The sequence below is a fragment of the Branchiostoma lanceolatum genome, chromosome 4 (assembly GCF_035083965.1).
Source record: "Branchiostoma lanceolatum isolate klBraLanc5 chromosome 4, klBraLanc5.hap2, whole genome shotgun sequence".
Classification (NCBI taxonomy): domain Eukaryota; kingdom Metazoa; phylum Chordata; class Leptocardii; order Amphioxiformes; family Branchiostomatidae; genus Branchiostoma; species Branchiostoma lanceolatum.
Window position 1 is genome coordinate 20222294 of NC_089725.1, and position 24921 is coordinate 20247214.

Here is a 24921-nt window from a genome sequence, read left to right on the forward strand (position 1 = left end):
CCATTATAAGTAAAGTGGACTTATATGTTATTTTAGCCAGGAAAAACAATCTTAGATTAAAGATAAAGATTAAATCCTAAAGTACTATGACAAACAAATATTGATCATTGATATATATTGATATGGTTTGGGTCATATTTCTTACAGATTACGATTTGAAAACCTTATAAAATATTCATGCTTCATAATAGATGCGTCCAACGTTGGGTGATGAAGAGAGCGGAAGAGACAACACCGAAACAGTTTACAAGGTTGGCTTTTAAGTATTTGGTCATTAATAATGACCATACTATTGAAAAAGTACCATTCACTCACCTCTGTTAGGTCTTAATCAAAGTACTGATGGTCACATCACTGCCATACTGATCTTCCTACATACGTGGCCGAAAGGATCTTCTGACTTCTCTACTCCACTCATGTTTTGGTCAATGGTTTTATTACAAACGTTGCAAATCGAACCAAGGAGGTGATCGAACAATAAGGGAAGTGATTTTGGTTCATGATCGAGATCATCTGGTCGTTTAAGACGTTATTAACAAGACTCGTTCCCAAGAATTCAAGCAACTGGGTAATAGTGTGTTGTTGTTTAATAACACATTTATGATCTCCTTGAGTTCTGATTTACAGCATCAATTTAATGTTGATATTTTGTCAAGGATGTCAAAGTGATTCAGGCTGAAGTTCCATAAGGTTAACCGTTACATGATTTTTTGGGACTATGATATTCCTACAAGAAGGGGCATCGCAAATGAATGGCATTTCATGGATGACATTGACCATATACCTATTCGAAGGTAGCCTCTTGGCACCAAATTCATATTGATTATGATGTTAGGTAGCAGAGAGAAGGTTAAAACATTGTTCTTCATTCTTTTTTAGCATCAATAGCCATGGCAACAAGTGATGATGGTGGAAGTGACCAAACCCTATCAGACCCACAAGGTACGACGTCGAACGGCCTGTCGGAGATGGGTCCTCCGGGCGCCATGGCCAGCAGGACGAAGGCTGTTGACCCCGAGGAAATGATCAGCAAGGCTACAGCTCACAAGGAGAAGGGGAATGAACTGTACAAGCAGAAGAAATACAAGGGGGCAATAGGACAGTACCACAGGGCACTACTGTACCTTAAAACATTGCATAAGGTATGCAGGGACATAGAAATTTGAGAAAAGTTAATGACAACAAATCATTCCCCGATCATGTTATTCCAAGCATTCCAATGTTGATTTACTACAATTTATTTGTGCTATATATATTTCGCTATTGAATGTGGGTGCACACAAGATGTTATTTCAATGGAGTATGCTGATTTGAAAGGAAGGATTTAGATTCAGAAGATATTTACATGAGTATGAATGGAACATCGTACCTAAACTAAAAAGATGTCTAGAAGGACAAGAAAGATTTAATACCTCCAACCCAGTTTTAATGAAAATGAAGCTTTAACAAATTTTCCTGTTGTATACCAGAGTGGGGGTCCTGGTGACAAAGGTAGTACTGCATTGGCAATGCAGCAGGTTGCAGCCTTGTCAGGTGCAGAAGAAACATCCACAACATCAGAACAAGATACAGCCATTGAAGACTTGGAAGCCAACTGTTACAACAACTTGGCAGGTAATTACCTCGCAAAATTTTACCAGTGAATGCAATACATGTGTACTTGATATTAGCAATGTATCACAAACTAAGTTTATGTTGTGAATGGTTGTGGACTGATGATTTTAACCTGAAGTATAACCTGAAGTAGCTGTTTGGCACCCAATTCCCCATTGGTTACAGAGTTAGGCAGAAGGGAAAAGGTTAAAGATACAATGCCCCAGGAACTAAGATTTCAGTCCTGGTTCTACACCCATATAATTTTTTCCATGCTTTCTTTTAGCATGTCTACTCCAGGAGCCTGAGGTGAAGTATGCTAAGGTGAGCAGCTACTGTGCCCAAGTGCTGGAGAGGAAGCCGGGTAACTCCAAGGCTCTGTACAGATATGGGCTGGCTCTGTACCACTCCAAAGACTACGATGGGGCACTCAGCAAGCTGCACCAAGCACTACAACAGTCATCAAGTGGTGAGGGGAACACTATATTGACATCTGTACATTTGCTTTATCAACTTCTGTAAGTCCTATAAGTAATAAAAAAAGATAATGTATGATAACATTTTATGCCAGCAGCTTGGAATGATGTTGCTCTTTAGTAAAAGGATATTATAAGACTATTACCAAATTTTCTGATTTACCTTGTTTTGCATGTGTACTTATCTTCTTTAGATTCCAATGTTAAGCGCTACATCAAGCTGTCACAAGAGGCGCTAGCCAAACAGGTGCAGAGACAGAGGGCCATGTACAAAGGCATGTTTGACAGCAGCACACCTGCCTCAGGGGATGCTCAGGTGGGTGCAGGTGCTTCAGGTGGAGACAAGCAGGAGGATGATGTCATCATGGCAAATGCAGATGGAAAGGGAAGAAAGGAAGAGGAAGATAAAAGCATCATAGACTCTAATGGCAATAACAATGCTGATGCATGATCACATGTTTACAAGCGATACATATGCAATATGGACACTCCAAACATTTCCCCAAACTTTTTCATGGATTGGAAAACTCATGAAGAGTACAAACTTGCACTTGTGAAGAAAGATCAATTCACATCAGCTACCTCCATAGCTGTTTTTGGTGCTCAAAACCAGTAACATTTAGGTCACTGTAATGTCCAGGATTGGAACATGTTGCCATGAATTTCAAAATACTGTGATGGTAATGTCAAGGAAGAAAAGCAGTTTATCATCAGAAACTACATTTCTTACTTTGTGATAAAAAAAAGAAGCCAATGCCAACACTGAGATTGTTGTACATGTCATGAGATTAAGTACATGTACAGATATTTCATACATGAAGTCTGGAACAGTCATGGCATCTGTTTTGAATGATTGTAACAACTAAAAAGTTGACCTTAATGAAGTGGCAGATGAGAAGAAAGAGTATTATAAACAACTGCTAACAGATATGATAGGAAGAAATAGATTTGTGATAGTAGCAAAAGTTGCACATACATTGTATATCCTGGTTCATAGTTGATGAGAAGAAGTTTACACTATTCACTATCACTTGTATCATGCACTATAATGTTTTCACTGTTTCCTGTCAATGTGCTGTTGATGTACGTTGTCAAAGTTTATAGCATTAATCACAATAGTTGTAGCAGTTTCTATGCAAAGAGCTGGATAACTCGACAGTCATAAGTTGTCATATCTGAACAGATGAGACACATTGGCCATGAAATGGTTAAAATTTACTTCCCTTTATTTTCTTGTTTATTGATATTTAAGTTTCTGGATGTTTTTCTACTTTTGTATCACTTTCAGAAGTCTTATTCAAGAACTGGTCTGTAGTACAACATTATAAAGTACGAGTGATTTTTCATTTGATCCTATGAAGCTTTTTGGTTAATGTTATAATCATTCCATCTGAAATAATTTTGTTATCTGTTTTTTATGCTTATTGATGTAGACAAATGGAATTAGGAATGGCAGCATTGTTGCTAAGTTCAGTTCACCTGTTGTACATACATGTATTCAATGATAGGTTTGATGATGGTATCAGCTCCATGTCTATGGCCCGGTTTACAGACACTTTTTGAGTCGACTTGGAGTTGACTCCGGACCATGCAAGGAAAACCTTAGGCCAATCAAATAGCGTTTTCTAGTAGAGAAACTCCACTTGAGGAGTCCAAAGTTCCTCACACACAGCCCTGAGTCAACTCCGAAAACTTGTGTGTAAATCGGGCCTATGACATGATCAGAAGAGGTATTGTGTCTGGAACTGATATCCTAGTAGAATATGTTACAGTGCTATATTTCCTGATAACTTGCATGCGTCATATCACATGTTGTTTACCAATACCAGATCATCAACTGGGATCCATTGTACATTGTATAATAAAGTGCTATTTTTTCTGGTTTATACAAAATTGGTGGAATTTTGTTTAGGCCACACCAATTTAATTTCTTGGTTAACGGATTTTTATTTTCAAAAAAAAAAAAATTTTAGAAAAAAAAAATCATGAAAACAGAAGGCTGGCCCATCCTTCTGTTTTCCTGATTTTTTTTCTTTTCTAAAATTTTTTTTTTTTTTGAAAATAAAAATCCGTTAATCAAGAAATTAAATTGGTGTGGCCTTATTTACCATTTGTAGAGAGTAAATCTGCCAGCATAATACTGGTCAGAGTCATGAAACATTTTCCCTTTATATTAGAGCTCTTTGCTCAATGGCCCTAAAAGACCCCTAAAAGAAACATCCCTGCAGAGATACAACAATCAAATTTCAAAGTTCGCGCCCCGTGTGACCCTTGACCCACGGAAGGGGGTTGATGATAACAAGATGGCGACAAACCCGAACCAGGGAGGAAAGAAGCTGGTGCGTTCTAAGTCAGGGCTGCGGATGGTGGCGGCTAACAGCGCTTTCCGCTCGCCCTTCGAGCTGGAGGAACCGCCGTGGGTCCCGGACAGCGAGGTGGGTCGGGGTTTGTGTGGCACGGGCAGGAAAAGGGCAGGTCTCCGGGGCGTGTATGGGCAGAGAGGTGGGGCCGAGACAGCACTGAACTCCCGAAGGGTCAAGATCTGTTCGTCTGGCTAGGTTCAGTCTCTGTTTTTGTCTGAAGACGCAGGGTTTGAACCTGGTAATAGTCTACAAAGTGCAAGAATCTGGATGCGCAGCCATGACATAAATGGAAATGTATTGAGCATCCTCTGTAAAGTAGGGCTGCTCAAAGATCTTGTTTTCCTCAGCTCTTGGAGGAATCTCAGTGATTTAAACTTGAAATTCACCAGTTGGAGACATTCCAGGTCATACCACACATCAGTCTCATTGCTGTCAGTAGTGACCAAGATTCATGGTTACTAGTTGGTATTAAATAAATTAGTTCAGTAAGCTCGTTTTGGTACACGATTACCAGATCAGAAAAGAAGTCGCAAGAAACAGCCGAGATTACAAGATTCAGTAATCAACATATCGCGTATTGTATCAACTCAAAAGAAGGGTGTTGATATATAGATTTCTTTGTATTTCCAGAGCTGTTGTGAAACTGAACAGGTTAAAATACATAAGGATGGTCCTCTTCTTTATATAACATTACCTCCACGAAACAATTTGCTTTTAATAAGTTTAAGGATAAGAATGGAGGTTAAACCTGATATTGCATATTGAATTCATTTGAATAATTGTCATAACATTACAATTAACATCACTACTGACTAGCATCATTTTACCCTGGCGTTGTCACTACAATGTGTATCAATAAATGGGTGGAGCAGTGCCAGTAGCAGGAAGTTTATGTCCATAAAAAGGCAAGCAGCCAACAGCTGTAAGCTAGCTATAGGGTATCTGGAGACTCATTTAGTGAGACTATTTTGGAAGCAGGCTTGGAAAGGATAAAGAAATCCATCAATCATGATCTCAAAACAGATTATTCTAAATTCCATTTCCAGAATGAGAATGTCTTGCCAATACTGTTGCTTGTATGTAGTAAGAGCATTTGTGTCAAAGTTCAGTTTGATTAAACATCCACTCCTCCATCAAGATCAATAAGGGTAAACACTTGGATTATGAGGGGCTTCAGAGCATCTTTGATGAAGTAGACTGTAATCTGTTTTGACCAAGGCAAACCATTTATTCAATTAAAACTTTAGTAGACTGAATATATCAAACCTGATCAGTGTTCCACAGTCATTTTGTCGTGTGCATAGATTGTTAGCTTACCTTGCTTTAATCTTATACAACATGGAAAAATATAATACACAACATTGTGATACAGGTAGAAAATCATTATTCAAATCAACCTGAATGAAGTAAGAAAAGGACTGTTATATACCTCGCAAATTGCATGACATTTCTAAATTGGTAATCACAATTCAAATGCTTATTATGCTACTAGTATTACAATACTCTACACGTAACATTGCATCATAATTCTTCTCAACACATATGTGTATGAGCTGATTAAATATTCTTCCTGTTATTGTTTCAGTGCTCCCAGTGTATGAGCTGCAATGCCAAGTTTGATTTTGTCAAGAGAAAGGTATGGCTTGTACATGTCAGTTCTCTGCTATGTGAAGTATTTCTGTTGCTAACAAGAGTTTGAAGCCAATGGTTGTGATGTAAATACCACATGCAGGACTGCAATAACTGCAGAAGCTAACTTCTAAGAGTAACAATCATTACATTAGTCTAATTTCTGCCTGCTACATTTTTTCTGACTGTGTATAGCCAACTGTAATATGCACAGCTGTACTTGTGTTATTATTGAAGTAAACATGGTACATACACACATCTATGATTCAACTATCCTGTTTCTCTGTAGCACCATTGCAGGCGCTGTGGAAAGTGTTACTGTGACAAGTGTTGTCAGCACAAGGTTGCTCTGCCTCGGCTGTGTTTCCTGGACCCCGTGCGGCTCTGCTATGACTGTGCGGTCATCACACAGAAGGAGAACGAGTTTTATGACAAGCAGCTGAAGGTGCTGCTGCATGGTATGGGATGGGTGCTGTTTGTAATGTTGAATCTTGTATCTTTTCTCTGTAAACCATATGACTCATTATGGGAACTTCAAAACAGCATGCTTTCCAAAAAAAACATAGACTTCTATCATGTCTTCAACATATGGACAGTTATTCAAAGACAAATGTTCAGGAAGTCATGAAAATGTAAAGGTGACAAAAATAAAGAGATGGCTGTAAATGTCTCTCTTTCACTCTGACAATTTGTTGCAGTCTTCTTAATTTCTGTGTATACATATTACTGAGCATTGCTCCGGCTCTGAGAATGTTTCAGATTATTTATGATATTCATATACCCATTTTATGCATGTATTCTGATGTAATGCAATGCAAAACCATAGTTTTTCTGCATGTACAGGTGCAGCCTTCCAGCTGTCCTGCCCAGATGACATGGAGAACCTGTCGGAGCCGTGCCTTTGTAAACTGTCTGCAGATCACAGGTAGAAGCAACTAAACAAACATTAGGTGTTTGCCACTGTTATCAGAGTTAGAACATTACTACATTGTTCTTGAAGTTGGGATGATAAGTGTTTTCAGAATGCTTGTGACTATTGGAATCGACACCTTTATTCATTGTGCCAGTTTTTCCAATCCAAAAGATGCCTATCATAACCTCAGCATGTTTTCAGATTCCTGCTGTTTGACAGTGCTGGCCATGCTAAACACTCCCCGGTAGAGTTGGAGCAAGTGGTGGCCATCCAGATCCTGACTGCTGGGGAGGACTCACAAGGTAGGGATGTATTGTGTTTCTGTAGCAGAGTTAGCATGTCTGCTTCCCCAGATGTCGATACTCATCTTCAACATGCATGTAAAGTCTGATTGATTAGTCCCTCCTGGGACTGTTCAAGATAAAGGAACATGAGCCAAGGATTAGCATAATCAGGATTTTACTGTAATCAGATTGAGATTACAGGTCATTAAGTTGAAAGTAGGCCATGTGATGATATTGGTCTTTGTAGGAAAATATCACAGCTTCACAAAGTTGTACTAATTGTAGGTTATGTCTTAGGTTAAGTCACAAGTTGCAGGTTAAGTTGTACATTTGTCTGTATTTTTGTGGGTCAGCCGTTACTAGCAAGAGCTGCCTTGGCTGACCCAGTGTAATGACTTGTTTCATTCATTGCTCATGAATACAAATTCAAATATAGAGGTAGACACATGATAAGGTGTGTTGTGCTTGCTGCTTTATGGCCTCATTTAAAATAAACATATCTGTGATTCCTCTTTACTACTGTGAATATGCTGTACTGTTGATAAACTTAATAAGTGTAGTTTTAACGGTAGTAACAATGTTGAAACTGTATCACATAGTGAGCATTTGCTCTAGCTCAGTTACCTGCCTTATTAATGTAGATGCATGATTATCTGAAATTTGATGCAAGTTAGTGGATAGCCATAGTATCTACAGCACTAAATGCTTACTCATTTCTTACAGATGATTTACACGAAGCTATTCTTTTTGTTCCATTTTCCTAGTTTTGTGCATGCGATTGTAGATTCTTGTGGCTGGATTCACCCTTTTATCTTTTGCCCATTTTGTTGCAGACATGCCTTCTCAGTAGCTTTCTTTGTCCCTTTATGTTACTTTGACCTTCAGTTAGAACTTTGATGCATTATGTATGTATTTGAAATTTGATTTTGACTTCCCCAGATATATGCAGACACAGATGTACTCTTATTTAATATTTTGTTTTCTGTTTGTACACTCTTGTTTTGCACCATTTGTTCTTGTTTTCATTGACATTTTGTCCAGTCTTTTGCTGTAGTCCCAGATGCATTTGGACATTGCATCCAGAATTTGTATTTGCATTGCAGTATGATCTGTGCCTTGGGTTAAGCTGTCCAGCAACACATACAATTTCAATTTTTATCTTGCTTTGTAAAAAACTTTTTTTTCCAAATTCTTAAAAGCTTTTTACCATAAATACATATTTTCTTGATAAATTGTTTTGTAGTCCTGGAAAAAGTTGTGATTCCCATTTACATTGGAACTACAACATTTCAACCCTCCAGGTCTCTATACTGGTGCATGTATAGAGGGTGGCCTTGCTAACTGTGTGTTGTTCCAGGTCCGAGCTCACCGTTGAGCTCTCCGTGTTCCCCCATTGCTCCGTTTCCGGTAATAACCTCACCTGACAACCTGAGTCCAACGGAAGGTACACAACTGGCAACTCACAGGCATATGTATTACGTAGTGTGCATGTGTACCAGGCTGTTAGCAAGTTATTAGTTGAACATAGAGGGCTGCTTACCAGTATATCCATGTTAGGGAAGTTTAGTTGCCTTGCATTAGCAAAAAAAGGACGTGTATGTTTCCTGCTGGTTTTTGCTTTTTAGAAAGCCTTGTGTCCAATGAAGACCTTCTGTCACTCTTTATAAATGATGGATTTTATACAGTGGAAACACATCACGTCCTTTTACGAAACAGTGCCAAGCCGAGGACGGCATTGTGAACAATATGTGCATGTGTGTTTTATGTTGTCTGTTCATACCCGTTGGTCACATTGTCTTTTTTGTTTTCTTAAGGGATATATGAGAATTGGTCCTCTAGCCAACCATACACTCTTATTGTTCAATAAGCACTTGACAATAACCACAGATGTGTGTTGAGCACTGATGAGATGGACTCACTGATGAAATGTCCTGTGCTGGTGGCTAAATGTGAATAATTCTTGTGCAGGTAGAGTGCACAATTGGCTAGAGGGCCACTTCCAGCATGTCTTTATATGATGTTGTCTCTCGTATTTATTAAATAGAACTGTGAAGTTCACACTTAACCATACCAGGTGCTGAGAAAGCTGCTTTCATTGGACCATGGATAATTCCTTATCTACTCTTTATGACAATGTGGTTTTGATATGCCCTTATTTTCAGATTTCTATATAAACTGTTGCACAGTTTGAAAAAAAATCTACATCTGTCCAGTATGTTTCTTGATATAAAGTCAAGTAAAGTTGATCATCTCTTTATTTAAAGGGAACATTGTGGCCAATGGCCTGTCCATCAAGCACAAGGAGCGTGAGAGTGGAGAGATCCGACACCTCCAGCTGGTCATCTCAGCCACCACCGACAACCGCAAACAGTCTCTGGCCTTCGTGGGAGCTGTGCAAAAGGTGTGTACATCTATGATGTAGTTTAAATTATATGTGAACAAGATGAAAAAAGGAGCATATGATATCTCCCTCATGACAATATCTTTGTCTCTTAACTTCAGTGTGCTTATTACTGACACTAGTCTCTAGTATTATTATAAGTTCTGATGACTGGTGATGATCTTTGTAACTCAAAGTTCAATGTACCTGTTGCGTGTGTGAGCTGTTTTCCTTCATACAACCCTTTCTCTCCAGGGAGTGAAGTTCATGTACGAGGCAAAAGAGTCGCGGGGTCTGTGAAGTCACATGACCAGATCATCAAGCCATGAACAGCTGTGGAATTTATTACTGCCATACCAACTGGGCAAACACAACTTAAAACAACACAAAGGGTATTACAGGGTCTAATCTTTTAACCTGTCTGCATGCTATGACTGTGAACTCTCTAATCTACAACCTATGAAGCTTGCATTGGTGATAGTCATGGTGTGTCATATTGTGGTACCCAGTGTTGAAATCAAGTTCTTCTGGATACTATGACAAATGTGTATTCAATTTTTAAAAACGGCTCATGACACAATTGAAATCCAGTTTGACAGACTTTCAATATCAAATGACTCCCATATTAATCAGTGTTGTAGCTACAATGTAGATGAAACCATTACATTTTCTCCTATTACCTTGCAGGTACTTTAAGCTCTACAGCTTCTGTATTGTTAGTTTTTAGATTGACATTTTTGATCACAAATACTTTCAAACTAAATTTTGGTAGTGTTCCTGTAAATAATGCATTAAATTCCTGGTACCATGTACTAGAGTCAACATGTTCAAAGATGACTATAATGTATTTGTATTCATATTGTAATGTCACTCTTTATATGAATTTTTGTAAAGTAAATAATGTTGATTAGTAGTACATGTATTCTAATTTCTCTAGTGATGCCAACAGAGGAAAATTTGGTACAACTTGATTTGCTCTTGTATAAATACACATTCTGTAAAAAGTCTGTAAACCATGCTTTCAAGTCTATTGCAACTCTGTGACCACAACCAGCCTCAACCAAGAATGATACTAGTACACCTCTTTATGCACCAAGTACTTGTAGGATTATTGTAGGTGATTATTGTGTATGATAAAGGAAACGATCCACTCACTATCTTGATACAAGCTATTTTCAATTAAGTTTTTATATTGAAAGTGGATCAGAAACTTTAAGGCAAAATGGAAATAGACCATTTAGTTTATTAATGAACTTGTTTATATTGTTTCCTTTTATTGTCCAAGTGCAAAGTTGATGTGGCCAAATACAGTAATACTAACCAAAGGCATCCAATGACTAGAAATGTCTTACCTCCCATGGGGTGAATTGTACATACAATGTTGATAGATATGGATTGATGGAGAAGACATGAACTATTTTGATCAGCAATTTTATTTTGTCTTTGTTGTTGATGAGAATTGCTTGAAAACACGGTACCTGTATTTTGATACACAGGGAATTGAAGATTCAGATATGACCTCACCCAATTCAAAACCTATTTCATAGTTGGCAGAAGCCCATTTATCTACTCATGGTCAAAGATTGAGTAGAGGTAGAGTTTAAACTTTAGGGGAAAAAAGCTACCAGTATTTCCCCAAAACTTTAGAGAAAATAGATTTGCAAGATAATATCCCAAAAGGAATAAAACACAGAATCAACCCAAATATATTCTACATCATTCTGTAATTTGTATGTTTGAGTGCTCAAGTGTAAATGCTCTAGAAGCTGTAAGGATTTTGGATCCATGGTGAAAGATGTTATTTCAGACGTGTATAATGTATTAAAGCTATTTTCACAAAGAAAGTAATTATCAAAATCTATGAGTAGCAGAGTTATTGGTTATAAAATCAGGGATGCAATGTTGAAAATAAAATGGAAAATGTGGAAAACGGTTTTTGGAATGTTGGCTATCCCACAAGAGATGACTAGCTATGTTACTAATTTGTTTCCCAACTTTTGGAAGTAAAATAATAGACACTGAAGGATGTGAAAAGGTAGCGAAGAGAGTTGAATTTTTCCATAATTTCTTCAAGTATGTCCATGCACATGCTAATATTCATACCAGCAGTCTGAATTAAAGTCAGTAGCTATACATGTAACTGGTTTTAGCATGATATAACAGCTTTTCAGGTAAATAGTTGTGACAGGTCATGTACGGACTATCTTTTGATCAGCTTAATTTATGTACATGTGTTATCTCTAGAATTTTAAAGCAAGGATCAATGATAAACAGAAAGTATTGCACAGGCAGGACTTCTGCAATTCCAAGTACTGATAGATTGCTTCATGCATATTTTTTACTTTTTTTTCATTATCAGTAATGAGTATTATCTTCAAGTTGATAAGAGATGTCAGATAAATAATTGTAGAGTGATATGTAACTAACAAACATTGTATAGCAAATCATATATGATTGTCTTGCAGTTGTAATATATGTATGTGTCAAATGTTCTCAAAGTATTGCCTGTAAATATATATGCTTCAACAACATTAATGGCACCTTTTGTGGACCAATATAACAAGCCATCAACTCAGAAAAGATTGTTGAGGCTACATCACTTTATTTCTTTAGTTTATTGAATATGGCCTTACAGGAAAGGTGAAATAGTTGCAAAAAACTAGTCTACATAAGTAGACATAGAACCAGGATACAAATGTGAATAGGAAAAGTAACTTCTTTGAAAACATTTAGGCAGGCATTTTGTTCCCCCCCCCCCCCTCAAAGGCCAAGATGATAGGTTTGGCTCCAGATGATGACTGAATAACTCCCCCAACATTGTCCCCTCACCCACTGAAATTGCAAAGTGTATGGCTAGACCTGAAATAAAAATCTATTTTCTCACTACAAATACACAGAAAAGTGTGACTGGACATAGTTTGGAGGTGTTAGAACTGCAATGTGATATTGGATTTGAATAGGGATTGTTTTTGAAGGTTTTTAATCAATGATTCCAGAGAGAGAAGGATTGTAAAATGTTGTACACTAGATTCTGAATCCAAACTTTGTACCTTAAAAGATGCCGACTTGTAATATTGTCCACTAATATTTTGAACTGTCTACTGCCCTATGATGATATGTAAAAATTGTTGAATAAAAAGATAATTGTTGCTTCAGTTCCTTGTCCAGTTTCAGTTTTGGTTGACTAGTTTGTTAGTAAAAGTAAGATTTCAGCATCGTGCAGAAGCACACATATAGTCACACACAGTGACACTGCAGACCTACCACAGATGCTTGGATGTTGTTCCTCTTACAAGTTTTACTTCTAACAGAGCAGGCAGTCAGAAGTATAAGTTAAGGTGACATTTTCTACATTCATTTCACTTTGAACAAGAAAATGTCCGTTGACCATGTATATGTACTAATGTCTTTACTGTGCTGCAAGCCAAGATTGCATTTCAATGATTCATGCTTTATTCACCTTGGCACTAAGGTAAGCAAACGGTATTTCAATACTCACAATAACAAATATTAGAGCCAGACATCCTAGATATACATTGTTGGATACCTTACATAGGATGACATTCATGTTGTAAATGTAACAGGTAGCTTAAACTGCAACATGATAAGTTGTAAATTTGTATGTTTTCAATGCAGCAATGCTATCCTGCAGCAAAGTAGTGAAGTGGATGTGTCTTCACAAAAAATGACATTAAACAAAAGTTTTGCTGAAATTGTTAACTTACATCAATTGAGCATGTAAACTGAAAAACCATAAAAAAGAACTAACTGAAAACCAAGGGGCATCATGATTAGATACTTTCCTTAATCTCGTCAGCCACTACGTATACAATCCTTAGTTCTCGTCTGTATCCAGAAAACACTTGTTTTGCAATTCTTATGTAAAAGTACTATAGTCCTGACAATGCTCTAGAGAGATTGGATGATTCATACAAAAATTGATTTTGTAAATAACTACATCTGTAGTTTTACATACACTTTACCCTCCACCCATGCCAGTTCACCCAGTTGTAAACTTTGTACCTGCAGTTGCAGTTACTTACTGTGTTGGACTGTGTATCCCAGCCAGGGAAAGCATTGTACTCTAGCACTACAGAAGCCAGAATAAGCTCATAGGACAATTAAAAATCTTAAATATCTATCTTTGATTTTAACAGCACAAAATCACTTCCTGTGCATTTTCCTGATGACCTTGAATGTGTCCTTGTACACTAAGTAGCTCAAACCTGACATGACGGTGGTTCCCGCTGTCAAGTACCTGCAGAAACAACAAGGAAGCAGAACACGAACATGTAAAACATTGGAAGTCATAATATACATCTCATAGCAGCGTTGGAGAAGATGGTGTGCAGTATTACATGAAGGAGGGAACTGAGTAGGCACACTGACACAACTACACTGACACAGCCAACATGTAAGATGGAGAGTACAGTCTAAAGGTTCTGGCAGCTTTGTCACCCATTCTCACTCCTGAAAGGACACTTGAGGACACATTTAGTCACAGCACTGCACATAAATCAATGTATATCCAAAACAAAACCCTACAACAGCAATCAATTATAACAAACAGTCACCAGATAGAAGAGTTCTAACCATAGAGCCTGCAGCAGGGGGTGTTCCACATATCCCAGTACAGGAGCAGCCAGGGAGAAGGTCACCATACCCAGCTGTACTCCTGTGTTTACTTTACTGATGAAGGTTGGCTTCAGCTGGGCTGTGGCGTGGGTGGCGTCAAAGTAACGGGAAAAGGTTACCTGGCAACACAAGAAAACAACATTTGTTTTGTAAATCATGTGACAAGGAGTTCTTTTATCTGGAATTTTTCAACAAAACAGAAAATTAGCAAAGGGAATATTAGTACCAGTGTAATTGAATCAATCAACTCCAAATACTAAGAAATAGAAAACTCCAACTTCTTGCATTGTTGTGGTCTTCTTCAGTTCATAGAACTAGTTGAAAAATGTACATGCTGAAACTATACTAGAGCAAGGCATCAACTTGCAACAGTTGAGACCAGCATGAAACACCAGCTTACAGGAGGCGGCAGTGTCTTGTATCTGACGTAGAATCCTGCAAGTATCAGGCCAATGTCACGACCAATGATCAGCAATGTCAGGGGAACTGGAAGACAATAACACAAGTGACACCATCAACAATCTGTAGACACAAAAGTAGAGTATTACATGAGTAGACACAAGAGATGTAGGACAGTTTGGAATTCTGCATCAGTTTTGTTATATAAACAATTCATGTTATACCATTCAAACTCGAGTAGACCATGGTTTCATCTTATAAGCACCTCGGTTTCAAACAATTTTTTTCATCCTGAGTTCCTTACGAGTTATAACAATACCATGAAGGCTGATGACAATCCCTAGCATCACTTCCCACTCTTTGAATGTCCGTTAGTATAGTATTGAACAAACAATTGGCATGACAAATTCCTTGCGTGAGAACTCACCAGGTATCAGTCCCACATACGTCAGGCTCAGAAACACCACACTGACCAGGAACTTGTCTGCCAGGGGATCGATGTAACTGCCAAATGCTGAACTCTGGTTCTTGAAGTTACGGGCGATATAACCATCAAGCTGGGAATAAAGAAGGCTCAATAAGGACAATATCTGTCTACATCAATTAAAAATGTGTTCTCTTTAACCAGTCCTATCATTAAAAAAAGAAGCAAGCTGTAGCCATTTGTGCACACCAGACTGTCATGCGAGAATGGCAGTTGTGAGAAGATTAATAACTGGGGAATTGACTAAATTAGAAAATCAATGGATTAACCCTTTCCCCGCCATAGTTTAGCTTACTTATCTAATTTGTACAAGTTATAATAATTCATCAGCGTAAACTGTTTCAGATCTCACCAGGTCTGTGATCCCTGCCAAGCCAAACAGAGCCATGGCCCAGGTGAAGTCATTGTTGATGACCAGGAAACTGATGACAGGTGTGAGGCCGATGCGCACAGCACATAACAGGTTTGGCACGGTGAAGATGTTCTCATGCTGAAGAGACATGGACAATGAGAAAGGGGAAACACTTTGTTGAAACAAGGAGACATCCTTGGTTAAGATAAGTTATGAAATATAATTATATATAGGAGCATCATGCTATTCAGCGGCTATTCCTATTGCATATATACTGTAGTAAAATTGTCAGCATTTCATAGCTAAGAAAAAGTTATCCTCCTTACCAACTCTGAAACCCCTCCAGCAGCCTCGTCGTCCTTGACACCATCACGATCTTGGCCATGTGACCTCTCAGTGACCTCCTCTTGTCCTTCCTCTGCCAATCCTTCATCATCTTTTATCTTAGGGCGTGGTCCCTTAGAGCTGTACCACTCACAGTGTTGGCCATAACTACTGGCACCATATATACCTTTTAATCTGGCACCTGGGGAGAGCCTCCTGCTGAGACATCTCAAGTGCTGCTTTGTTGTGACATTTGTGGATGAAATGGAAAGTCTGCTGAATGGCCTTGGACAAGTGACTGCTACCGAGAAGCTGCACTGTAAACATCTCGTCTCTCTTGCTTTGGGGATCCTTAAGAAGCTGTGAAATCTCGCAGCTTCATGCGAACCCAGAGTCTTTAGGTTTCTGAAGAAGTTGAAGTGCAGTGCCCCACCCCCAAACCATGGGGCACTGTAAAGGATGCTACCTATCCGTGGAACCATGTGGTCTAGTCCCTTTGACATCTGGAAGTAATTCGGTCTTTATACGCTTTCAGAAGTACAAAACTGCATACCGTCCGTTGCGTGGAATCCTGTACATGTCCTGCTCTTATGGTATCAAATGACATCACGTTGGTAAACGGCAAACGTCTTACCAATTGGTCTTACTTAGCTTGTGAATTTCACCCTTAAAATTCCCACATGTTGTCAGCCATTTTAGACGAGTCCATGCATTTTGAGGTGTTGAAAGAATAACTTATTACTATTAGTAAAGAATATTGCTTTATTATTTTAGATTAGAAATAACCTGTAGACAGATAAGAAATTACGTTTTTCCTCTTAACAATCTTAAGTGTTAGTTTACGTTTCTAGGACAGATTGCTTTGACATAGTTTCAATATACTATCCCTGCTCTATAATGGTGCAGTCCATAGCCACTACTTATCACGTGATCACCAGCTGTGGGGCGTGAACCCGGAAGTTGTTCTTTCTCATATGATCGATCATTTTTCTCGCCACGCAACGCAACAGGGCTTTGTATAATCTGTCCTTGGGACGTTAAAGTTTAACTATTGGAAAGGCCGTAGGCGGTCGACAGATATTGGATGACGTAAGCAGATCGAAAACTGTCTCGTATCAGGCACGCCGGTGTCCTTGATTTAATTTTGTGACGTTAACGGGCCGCGAACTTAATTTTCGAACCGTTGAGAAGTAGAGGAAAATTTCAGGTCGTCTCCTGTTTTCTTACTGATCGATCGACCCCGTGGTCTTGACTCTATCACTGCCACGTTGCTGGTTCCTCTCCAGCAGAGAGAGAGAGCACCTGTGACGTTTTACCTGCCCCGCTGCTGACCGGATGTCCTGCTGACGTCCATAATTAGGGAACCGTTGACAACTGACGTGGCGGTGGACGTCACCGGACACTACGCGTACGGGTGAGGAAAAGACATTGTTTAGGAGTACGTGTTCACGGTCAGTAGTACGGTAACAACTAGCAGCAGTTGAGTTACCATCTATCGTTACAAGTCTGTATTATTAAAACGACAGGCTAAAAGCATAACTAGAACCTCGTCATGGTAAGTGAGAATTGTAAATGTCTTGACTAGTACATTAATGATCAGAGAAATTGCTTTGTTCATTTACTGTAGCGATATCATATAGCCATAATTTACAGAAATATCTGTATGTCATGTTGTATCTGTTGCTAGAATGATTTTTACTACATCCTAGATTTCATTGGAAATTGAACCATATTTTGTTGCCTTTTATGACATGGTTGAAAATCATTGTTTGTCTTCTAAAACATGATTTTGTTGATACTTGCTAACATGTTCCAGAGTAACAATGCCAACGTCATAAATTTAGTTATTTGTTAGACTTCACCTAGCAAGTTGATGTGATCAACATCAATTTTGATTTCAACACTTGACATAAATGTAATCCTCAAAGTATGGAGTGTAAGATATTCAGAATTCTGTAGATAATAGTTATGTGATTAGTGGTAGACATAAGTTATGTCTACCACTAATCTATTACAGACTCTACAGATGAACTCATGAATTTGTAATGAATAACGTGATTGCATGTACACCATTGGTAGTTGTGATGTGACACCCCTCCATGTACCCAATCAGTGACACAGGATTAGAGGGTGTGTGCTGGGTGTGTGAAAGGCTGTAAAACTCTGTCAAGATCATGAAAAGGTTTTATTTGTGTTTACATAGACTTCATTACAACTGCAAGATTATTGGGTCAAGAATCATACTTTCCAAACTGGTGAGAAGTCTTTGGAAATTCTAGGAGTTATGTAATATGATGTATGTGGTATTTGAGGTACTTTGGAACATTGATAAATGAATTTTTTCTAAGGTTTATCATAAGAAGAATAACAATGAATATGCCTGGTACGCTGGTACATCTACTTTTTCAAAATTGTGTACCAGACTGGAACTGGTAGAGCTACTTTTCTCCCCTGCCCTGTCCTAGTATTTGAGGCATGTTAACCTCCTGGTGACCCTGTTAATCAATAGCTCTCCAGTGTATTTGTCCAGTCATCCCTGGTGCAACCTTTATCTTGAGAGATAAAAACAAGTAAGGAAGGAAAAGTGTTTGATCAGACTGACTTCAAACATTGCTCTAGTTTAAGGTTAAACTCGGGGCAGAAGAGTCAACATTTTTTGCACATTGACCTGCAAACTGATACTGTGATATACCTGAGAAAGTGGTCTAATTCTCTAAAGCTGTCAGCATTTTCAGCACAAGTTACCATAAGCTTTGATTTCAGCCAGACAGAAAATTGCTGATGCAAAGTATACTGATCAACAAATTATAGCAATACAATCTTGATGTCCCCATGTATCCAACAGGGAAATATGGACCAAAACTTCTTGTTTGACCCCTCCATCCTGGCTGACCTGGACTACAGCAGCTGGAAGTCATCCTTCCGCCCAGGGGTCTCCCCCCACACCCCGCCGCACGGACTCAAAGTCAGGCCACTGTGTGCAACTGACTATGACAAAGGCAAGCAAAGTCATAATACACCAAATTGTGTCAGTAGCTCTTGTTAGTCACCTGTGCAATTTTTGATTGACATGTATTTTACTGAGCAAATTGTCAAATTTTACACAAAAACTAAACACTCAAGTTAAAGTAATGCATTTGTTCTGTTTTTCAAGATAAAGGGTTGGCAGCTTGTCCAAAAACAAACTTCTTGAATGTCATTAATGCAAGCTGACTACAGTGTACATCAGGCTTACTAGCCCACCAGGCCCACATAACGTTTCATAGGTCACTAATTTTCTGTGCTTTGATCTTCCCCAGGGTTCTTAGGAGTCCTGGCACAACTGACAAAAGTAGGGACCGTCACCAGGGAACAGTTCATGGGTGAGGAACACTACAGTTCACTGCATCTGTCATGTGTCATATTTTTGTCATAGTTCGGTTGTGAACTAGAAAAGGAAAAAGAAAAGATCACAAATTTTGTTGACCTTTTACAATATCGTAAACATTGCATCATGCAGGAAAGTCACAAGACCACCTCTGAGACAAACTGAAGATCTAAATGTCCTCTCTAAGATGGTACCATACCTGCAGTCACTTCTTTCTTGTCTTTTCAGCACGATTTAATGCCATGAAGGATGACAAGAGTTACTATGTTTGTGTGATTGAAGACTTAAACAAGAGGGAGGTCATCGGTGCAGCAACTCTGGTCATTGAACAAAAATTCATCCACAGCTGTGGGATGGTAAGTCTTGGCTACGAGCCAAAGGAACAGAACAACAGAAACATGTTCCATATTGATCAGCAGCAAATCCTGATTATTGCTCAAGAAGAGATGTTATTGGCTGATTGGATCATTTGTGGAATATAGGATAGACATTTCTAACCTGAGGGAAGATCACCCAGTCTTAATCTTAATCTTAAATCCCCCCAGTTTACCAAGGAGGTTTAAATTAACCTTGAGTTTACGAATAGACCCCTTTCCAAATACCGCGGCCATTTTGAATCCAGGGCGCGCGCACGTGATTCGAGCGCGGGAAAAGTCAACACCCGGTAAGACCAAGCCAGCGGTAAGGCGCTCCCAGTAGAAACCAGCGTTGAGTCATCTTCGGCGGCGAGATGTTCTCCTTCTCGGTGAAATCCATCGATATATTTGCATGGCACAAGTAGATGATATTGTTGTGGACACTTGGACTAGATATCGGCCAGTAAAATTGTGAATTTCTGCTACTTTTCCACAGTTTCTGCCGGGATGTTGAACGCGCGCTACAGTGATAAAATGCTGATATGTTTACACCGCGTGCTTGTAATTTCCCTAATAATGTTAGCTAAAGTCGAGAAAAATCCCACAAAACATACACTTTTCGGATCATTTTAGCTTCGTTTAGGTATGAATATAACTCTTGAGCCTTTTGGCTGTCGTGACAATGCCAACATCATCTTGAAATTACGTTAGTTTGAGGGAGGGTTTTGTTTTCTGTGCAGCGTTACATCGACTTCGCTCAGCAATATTTGACATTTCCGCTGAATGCAATCCCACAAAAAAAACAAGACGTGAAAATATAGACTTGAGTTCAATGTCCTTTTGGGTACAAATTTGGCAGCATTCCGGCGGCTTTTTGACGATCTTTTCGGATGCCAAGAATTTAGGCTTGAGGACTCCAAGTACGCGAGTGAAGTTGTGTTTTCCATTCTATCTGACGTTTCTTTAAATCATTTTGCGCGGCAATATTTCAGATATCTGTTGGCCGGATGGAACCCAAAAAACGTTAAATAATATTGACTTGAGGACTGAAGGACCTCCGGCTGATATTTTTCCTTTTGTTGTGGGGTTTCATCCTGTGGAAATCTAAGATATTTCCGCAAAAAGTGATGTAATAAAACGCTCCAAAGAAAACACGCCCCCTGCTTCACTCACAAGTCGAGAAAAACCCCGTAAAGCATACACTTTTCGGGCTGGGATCCTTATAGCTACTTAGATAGAAATATACAGAATTTTACCGGTTGTGACTTCCCCTGGGAAAACGCGCGTTGAGAGGGGGTCGTGTTTCTGTCTAGCCTTTCTTTCTTTTCTGTCTAGCTTTTCCTTTCTCTCTTGTTACATCGCTCCGCAAGCGATATTTGACATTTCCGCTGAATGCAATCCCACAAAAAAAGACCTGAAAATGTAGGCTTGAGCTAAAGGTAATTTTTTGGGGGAATTTAGCAGAATTTCGGCGGCTTCTTTTGACGAGTTTTCTGAAATATCAAAACCTAAAGTACGTGAGTGAAGATGGAGTGTTTTCACTTTGCGCCGTAATATCTTAATTTCCGTCGGATGATATTACAGAAGCGTGAAAATATAGGCTTGAGGGCTTTGCGAGTATAAAAATTTGACGGAACTTCGGTGGCTCCTTTGACTTTGACGATATTTCAGTGCCAAGATTAGCTTGATGAAGTTCGTGAGTGAAGCAGGGGGCGTGTTTTCTTTGTAGCGTTTCATTACATTACTTTTTGCGGAAATATTTTAGATTTCCACAGGATGAAACCCCACAACAAAAGGAAAAATATCGGCCTGAGGTCCTTCAGTCCTCAAGTCAATATCATTTAACGTTTTTTGGGTTCCATCCGGCCAACAGATATCTGAAATATTGCCGCGCAAAATGATTTAAAGAAACGTCAGATAGAATGGAAAACACAACTTCACTCACGTACTTAGAGTCCTCAAGCCTAAATACTTGGCATCCGAAAAGATCGTCAAAAAGCCGCCGGAATGCTGCCATATTTAAGGACATTGAACTCAAGCCTAGGCCTATATTTTCACGTTTTTTTGTGTGTGGGATTGCATTCAGCGGAAATGTCAAATATTGCTGAGCGAAGTCGATGTAACGCTGCACAGAAAACACGACCCTCCCTCAAACTAACGTAATTTCAAGATGATGTTGGCATTGTCACAACAGCCAAAAGGCTCAAGAGTTATATTCATACCTAAACGAAGCTAAAATGATCCGAAAAGTGTATGTTTTGTGGGATTTTTCTCGACTTTAGCTAACATTATTAGGGAAATTACAAGCACGCGGTGTAAACATATCAGCATTTTATCACTGTAGCGCGCGTTCAACATCCCGGCAGAAACTGTGGAAAAGTAGCAGAAATTCACAATTTTACTGGCTGATATCTAGTCCAAGTGTCCACAACAATATCATCTACTTGTGCCATGCAAATATATCGATGGATTTCACCGAGGAGGAGAATATCTCGCCGCCGAAGATGACTCAACGCTGGTTTCTATTGGGAACGCCTTACCGCTGGCTTGGTCTTACCGGGTGTTGACTTTTCCCGCGCTCGAATCACGTGCGCGCGCCCTGGATTCAAAATGGCCGCGGTATTTGGAAAGGGGTCTATTGCCATGGCCCTTTGAAAATCCTTCACCTCTACCTCACATCACTTCCAAGGACAAAAACAGAGGCACATAGTATATTATTTAGACTATTGTGCTGGAGGTTGGCCAACAGTTTAGTCTTTCTTGAGTACATAGGAATACATCTATTTGGAGTGTGATTCTAGAATCTAGATACAACTGGTTTGCGCACGGTCCTGCTTGACTGGCCAGATGCTGAAAATGACCCTCTTGCAGTACATATGAACTTAAAACTATATACTTACTGTTTAGTGCACATTTTTATTATATGACATTACTTTAATAACAGAATGATGGCTTAGTTGACCCCCTCTTTCTGTGTTCCAGAGAGCCAGGGTAGAAGATGTTGTGGTGGATGATACATACAGAGGAAAACAACTCGGGAAAATGTAAGTTTTGTCATCACTTCTAGCTCTTGACTGAGGCAAAGCTACCTATTTGGCTTAAAAACACACAAACTGCCCCAAGATCATTTACTTCAAGTTTTGGCCAATAACCTACAAGAATCTTTGGGAAAATTGTGTATCTATGAGTGCAATATCAATCATTGTACTAGTGATTTAAAGGGGCATATTGTGACATGAGCATAACACAAAATTCTTTGTTTTTGATTATTTTTCTATATCATTAGTTGAATCTACCTTATTACACTGCACAGCAATATTCATCACGTATGGATACGACTTTGTAGTGTCGTGCGAATGTCTTTAAAAAAATTGTATACGCAAACCCCACCACCACTTGACTTGTCCGCCATTTTGTCGAACCATCGCCGAACACGCGATCGAACGTGCGACGTTCTGAAGTTTGATCACTTGTGGTGATTTTCCTATGACGCTCGATCTCCGACCGTAACGGTCTATTCGATTATTTCTTAGCGTTCTACGCTGGCTTATTTGCATATTAACTTGCGGGACGCAAGTTTATATTTAAATGAACCAGATTTTACACGTTTTGCGTTTTTCGTCGTTTATTAATGGTGGAAATGTGACAAAATGACGGGAATATGTTGGAAATAAGTAACAAATAAGTTACAAATGTGAATCTTAGTGTAGATCTTTCAAATTCTTACTATTTGTAGTTTTTGCCCACCAGATTCTACAATATGCCCCTTTAAAATACCAGTACAACTAAATGTTTTGTTTTAATTGTAGAGTTGTCAAACAGGTTTTCAATAGAACCTTTTATTTATGACTCTTCACAGCCTGACAGTGGTGTTGATCATGCTGAGTAAACATCTTGGTTGCTACAAGATCTCTCTGGAGTGCACCGACCAGAAACTTCCCTTCTACCAGCAGGTTGGCTTCAAACAGGATGGCACAAACTACATGGTTCGGAGATGGGAACAAAACGATGTATAGGATTCATATTTACTGCAGTGCTGGAATATGCAATTTCAACGTAATCGTACAAATGTCCTTGTTGTTTCTAAGCTGTTTGATGAAGAAGAAAGGCTGTGTCATGACATTATTACTGTCACCAGAATGATTAGAGATGTAATGTTGACATGTTTTTGACTGTCCTGGTCACTTTTGTATGTACAGTATTTTAATGGTGTTCTAAGTAAGTATTTAGTGTCAAATGGCTGCATGTCTTGTACTCAATCTTCTCCTTGCTGCCTAAATTCATCATCATCAATACACATTTGGTGCCAAAAGGCTACCTCAGCAGGGTATACATATTATGCTAATGACATCAGTATCTTGGCTGGTGAGAAAGGGCTGATATATTGACAAAGGTTGTTTTGTGGCTTGGGCCACTCAACACAACATTCAATGTGCCTTTCCATGGGTAGGTTTAGCTATTTTAGTGGTCAAATTCAGTCTATTCTTTGTAAATAGTATACAGTGATTACAGACCACGAGGAATCATTTGAAGAAAATGTAAAGATGTACCAAAGATGAAAATCACTTCCTGGAGAAGCTATTTCTATGTTATTGTGACATTCTTTTATGAACAGAGGAACAGGTCATGCTGCCTATTTTCAGATATGCTCATGTCCTACAAAAGACAAGTTGTGTACAACTGACCACTGTTAAACTCATGAACTGCCTTGATAGCCTATAAAGCAAGCATCTGTAATGTTTAATGCTTTGTTGGTAACTGGTCACAAAGTTGATTTGTTATTATGAAGTCACTACACCCAAGGAAGGGAATGCATAATGTGAAGCATCTTATTTGGAGATTATATATATATAGAGAGAGGGTTTAATTTATAAAGATACGAATAAACAGTCTTGTGCTTTTGAAGTAATTTGCAATCATCATGGCACTGCTGTATGGGTATGGACAGATGTTAGTTGACAGGGTCATTATTTGTGCTCATAGACATGTACATGAATTTCTCACATAAGTCATCTTTTAGTCATTTCAAGATACCTAAGATAAATTTAAGGGAATCCTGTAGAATATGCTATGAACTATAGATTTTGTTGAATTATTAGTATGTGCCATTAACACATGTATCTATCCAGATGTAACTTTTACAAATACAATGTGTATTTTGTAACAAAATGGCACACGGACACACATAAATGCAGTTACAACATTTTAAACTGCATGTGATATTTGATCTGGCTAAATGATATGTTCTAAATGTTATATATAAAATTTAATCATATTTGTGAAAACGTACAACTAATGGGCAGTTTTGACTCCTCTTTAGAAAGTAATTGGATGACATGAATGCAATAAACAAGACAAACACATTA

The 24921-nt window shown here is 38.7% G+C and overlaps 4 protein-coding genes across 9 annotated transcripts; 3 read left to right on the top strand and 1 right to left on the bottom strand.

Moving 5' to 3' along the window:
* Positions 1–191: 191 nt before the first annotated feature.
* On the top strand, positions 192–3962 carry LOC136433211 (tetratricopeptide repeat protein 9C-like). Of its 2 annotated transcripts, none has more exons than XM_066425162.1 (5): positions 192–251; positions 880–1142; positions 1470–1614; positions 1880–2062; positions 2264–3962. In XM_066425162.1, exons 2-5 carry the CDS (start codon positions 891–893, stop codon positions 2518–2520), a joined length of 837 nt encoding a protein of 278 aa, XP_066281259.1. In that variant the 5' UTR covers positions 192–251; positions 880–890; the 3' UTR covers positions 2521–3962. The 2 variants fall into 2 exon arrangements, with proteins under 2 accessions (XP_066281259.1, XP_066281260.1); XM_066425163.1 differs by lacking the exon at positions 192–251 and adding an exon at positions 347–568.
* A 370-nt stretch (positions 3963–4332) lies between these two features.
* Positions 4333–12793, top strand: LOC136433217 (zinc finger FYVE domain-containing protein 21-like). 2 transcript variants are annotated; one of them, XM_066425172.1, is made up of 8 exons: positions 4333–4504; positions 6018–6068; positions 6351–6519; positions 6905–6986; positions 7176–7276; positions 8616–8702; positions 9523–9659; positions 9894–12793. In XM_066425172.1, exons 1-8 carry the CDS (start codon positions 4373–4375, stop codon positions 9936–9938), a joined length of 804 nt encoding a protein of 267 aa, XP_066281269.1. In that variant the 5' UTR covers positions 4333–4372; the 3' UTR covers positions 9939–12793. The 2 variants fall into 2 exon arrangements, with proteins under 2 accessions (XP_066281269.1, XP_066281270.1); XM_066425173.1 differs by lacking the exon at positions 8616–8702 and having other exon boundaries at positions 4334–4504.
* On the bottom strand, positions 12389–16673 carry LOC136433216 (cardiolipin synthase (CMP-forming)-like). The gene is made up of 6 exons (XM_066425171.1): positions 15835–16673; positions 15509–15646; positions 15100–15229; positions 14674–14759; positions 14232–14392; positions 12389–13896 (listed from the first exon to the last, which is right to left on the bottom strand). Exons 1-6 carry the CDS (start codon positions 16333–16335, stop codon positions 13803–13805), a joined length of 1110 nt encoding a protein of 369 aa, XP_066281268.1. The 5' UTR covers positions 16336–16673; the 3' UTR covers positions 12389–13802.
* A 164-nt stretch (positions 16674–16837) lies between these two features.
* LOC136433220 (glucosamine 6-phosphate N-acetyltransferase-like) lies at positions 16838–24921 on the top strand. Of its 4 annotated transcripts, none has more exons than XM_066425180.1 (6): positions 16838–17240; positions 18678–18831; positions 19132–19194; positions 19428–19555; positions 22538–22599; positions 23415–24921. In XM_066425180.1, the coding sequence occupies exons 2-6, from the start codon at positions 18684–18686 to the stop codon at positions 23569–23571; spliced, it is 558 nt and encodes a 185-aa protein (XP_066281277.1). In that variant the 5' UTR covers positions 16838–17240; positions 18678–18683; the 3' UTR covers positions 23572–24921. The 4 variants fall into 4 exon arrangements, with proteins under 4 accessions (XP_066281277.1, XP_066281278.1, XP_066281276.1 ...); XM_066425181.1 differs by lacking the exon at positions 16838–17240 and adding an exon at positions 17262–17283; XM_066425179.1 differs by lacking the exon at positions 16838–17240 and adding an exon at positions 17273–17387.

Coding starts and splice junctions, on each gene's coding strand:
- LOC136433217 (XM_066425172.1), top strand. CDS start 4,373: ATGGCGACAAACCCGAACCAGGGAGGAAAGAAGCTGGTGCGTTCTAAG. Junction 7,277..8,615: donor TGCTGGGGAGGACTCACAAG/GTAGGGATGTAT, acceptor GTGTTGTTCCAG/GTCCGAGCTCACCGTTGAGC. Junction 9,660..9,893: donor TCGTGGGAGCTGTGCAAAAG/GTGTGTACATCT, acceptor CTTTCTCTCCAG/GGAGTGAAGTTCATGTACGA.
- LOC136433220 (XM_066425178.1), top strand. CDS start 18,007: ATGAAAAGGTTTTATTTGTGTTTACATAGACTTCATTACAACTGCAAG. Junction 18,832..19,131: donor TGCAACTGACTATGACAAAG/GCAAGCAAAGTC, acceptor GATCTTCCCCAG/GGTTCTTAGGAGTCCTGGCA. Junction 22,600..23,414: donor GGAAAACAACTCGGGAAAAT/GTAAGTTTTGTC, acceptor GACTCTTCACAG/CCTGACAGTGGTGTTGATCA.
- LOC136433216 (XM_066425171.1), bottom strand. CDS start 16,335: ATGTCAAAGGGACTAGACCACATGGTTCCACGGATAGGTAGCATCCTT. Junction 15,230..15,508: donor TGGCAGGGATCACAGACCTG/GTGAGATCTGAA, acceptor CTTTATTCCCAG/CTTGATGGTTATATCGCCCG. Junction 13,897..14,231: donor CCCCTGCTGCAGGCTCTATG/GTTAGAACTCTT, acceptor TTGTTTCTGCAG/GTACTTGACAGCGGGAACCA.
- LOC136433211 (XM_066425162.1), top strand. CDS start 891: ATGGCAACAAGTGATGATGGTGGAAGTGACCAAACCCTATCAGACCCA. Junction 1,615..1,879: donor CTGTTACAACAACTTGGCAG/GTAATTACCTCG, acceptor GCTTTCTTTTAG/CATGTCTACTCCAGGAGCCT. Junction 2,063..2,263: donor ACTACAACAGTCATCAAGTG/GTGAGGGGAACA, acceptor TATCTTCTTTAG/ATTCCAATGTTAAGCGCTAC.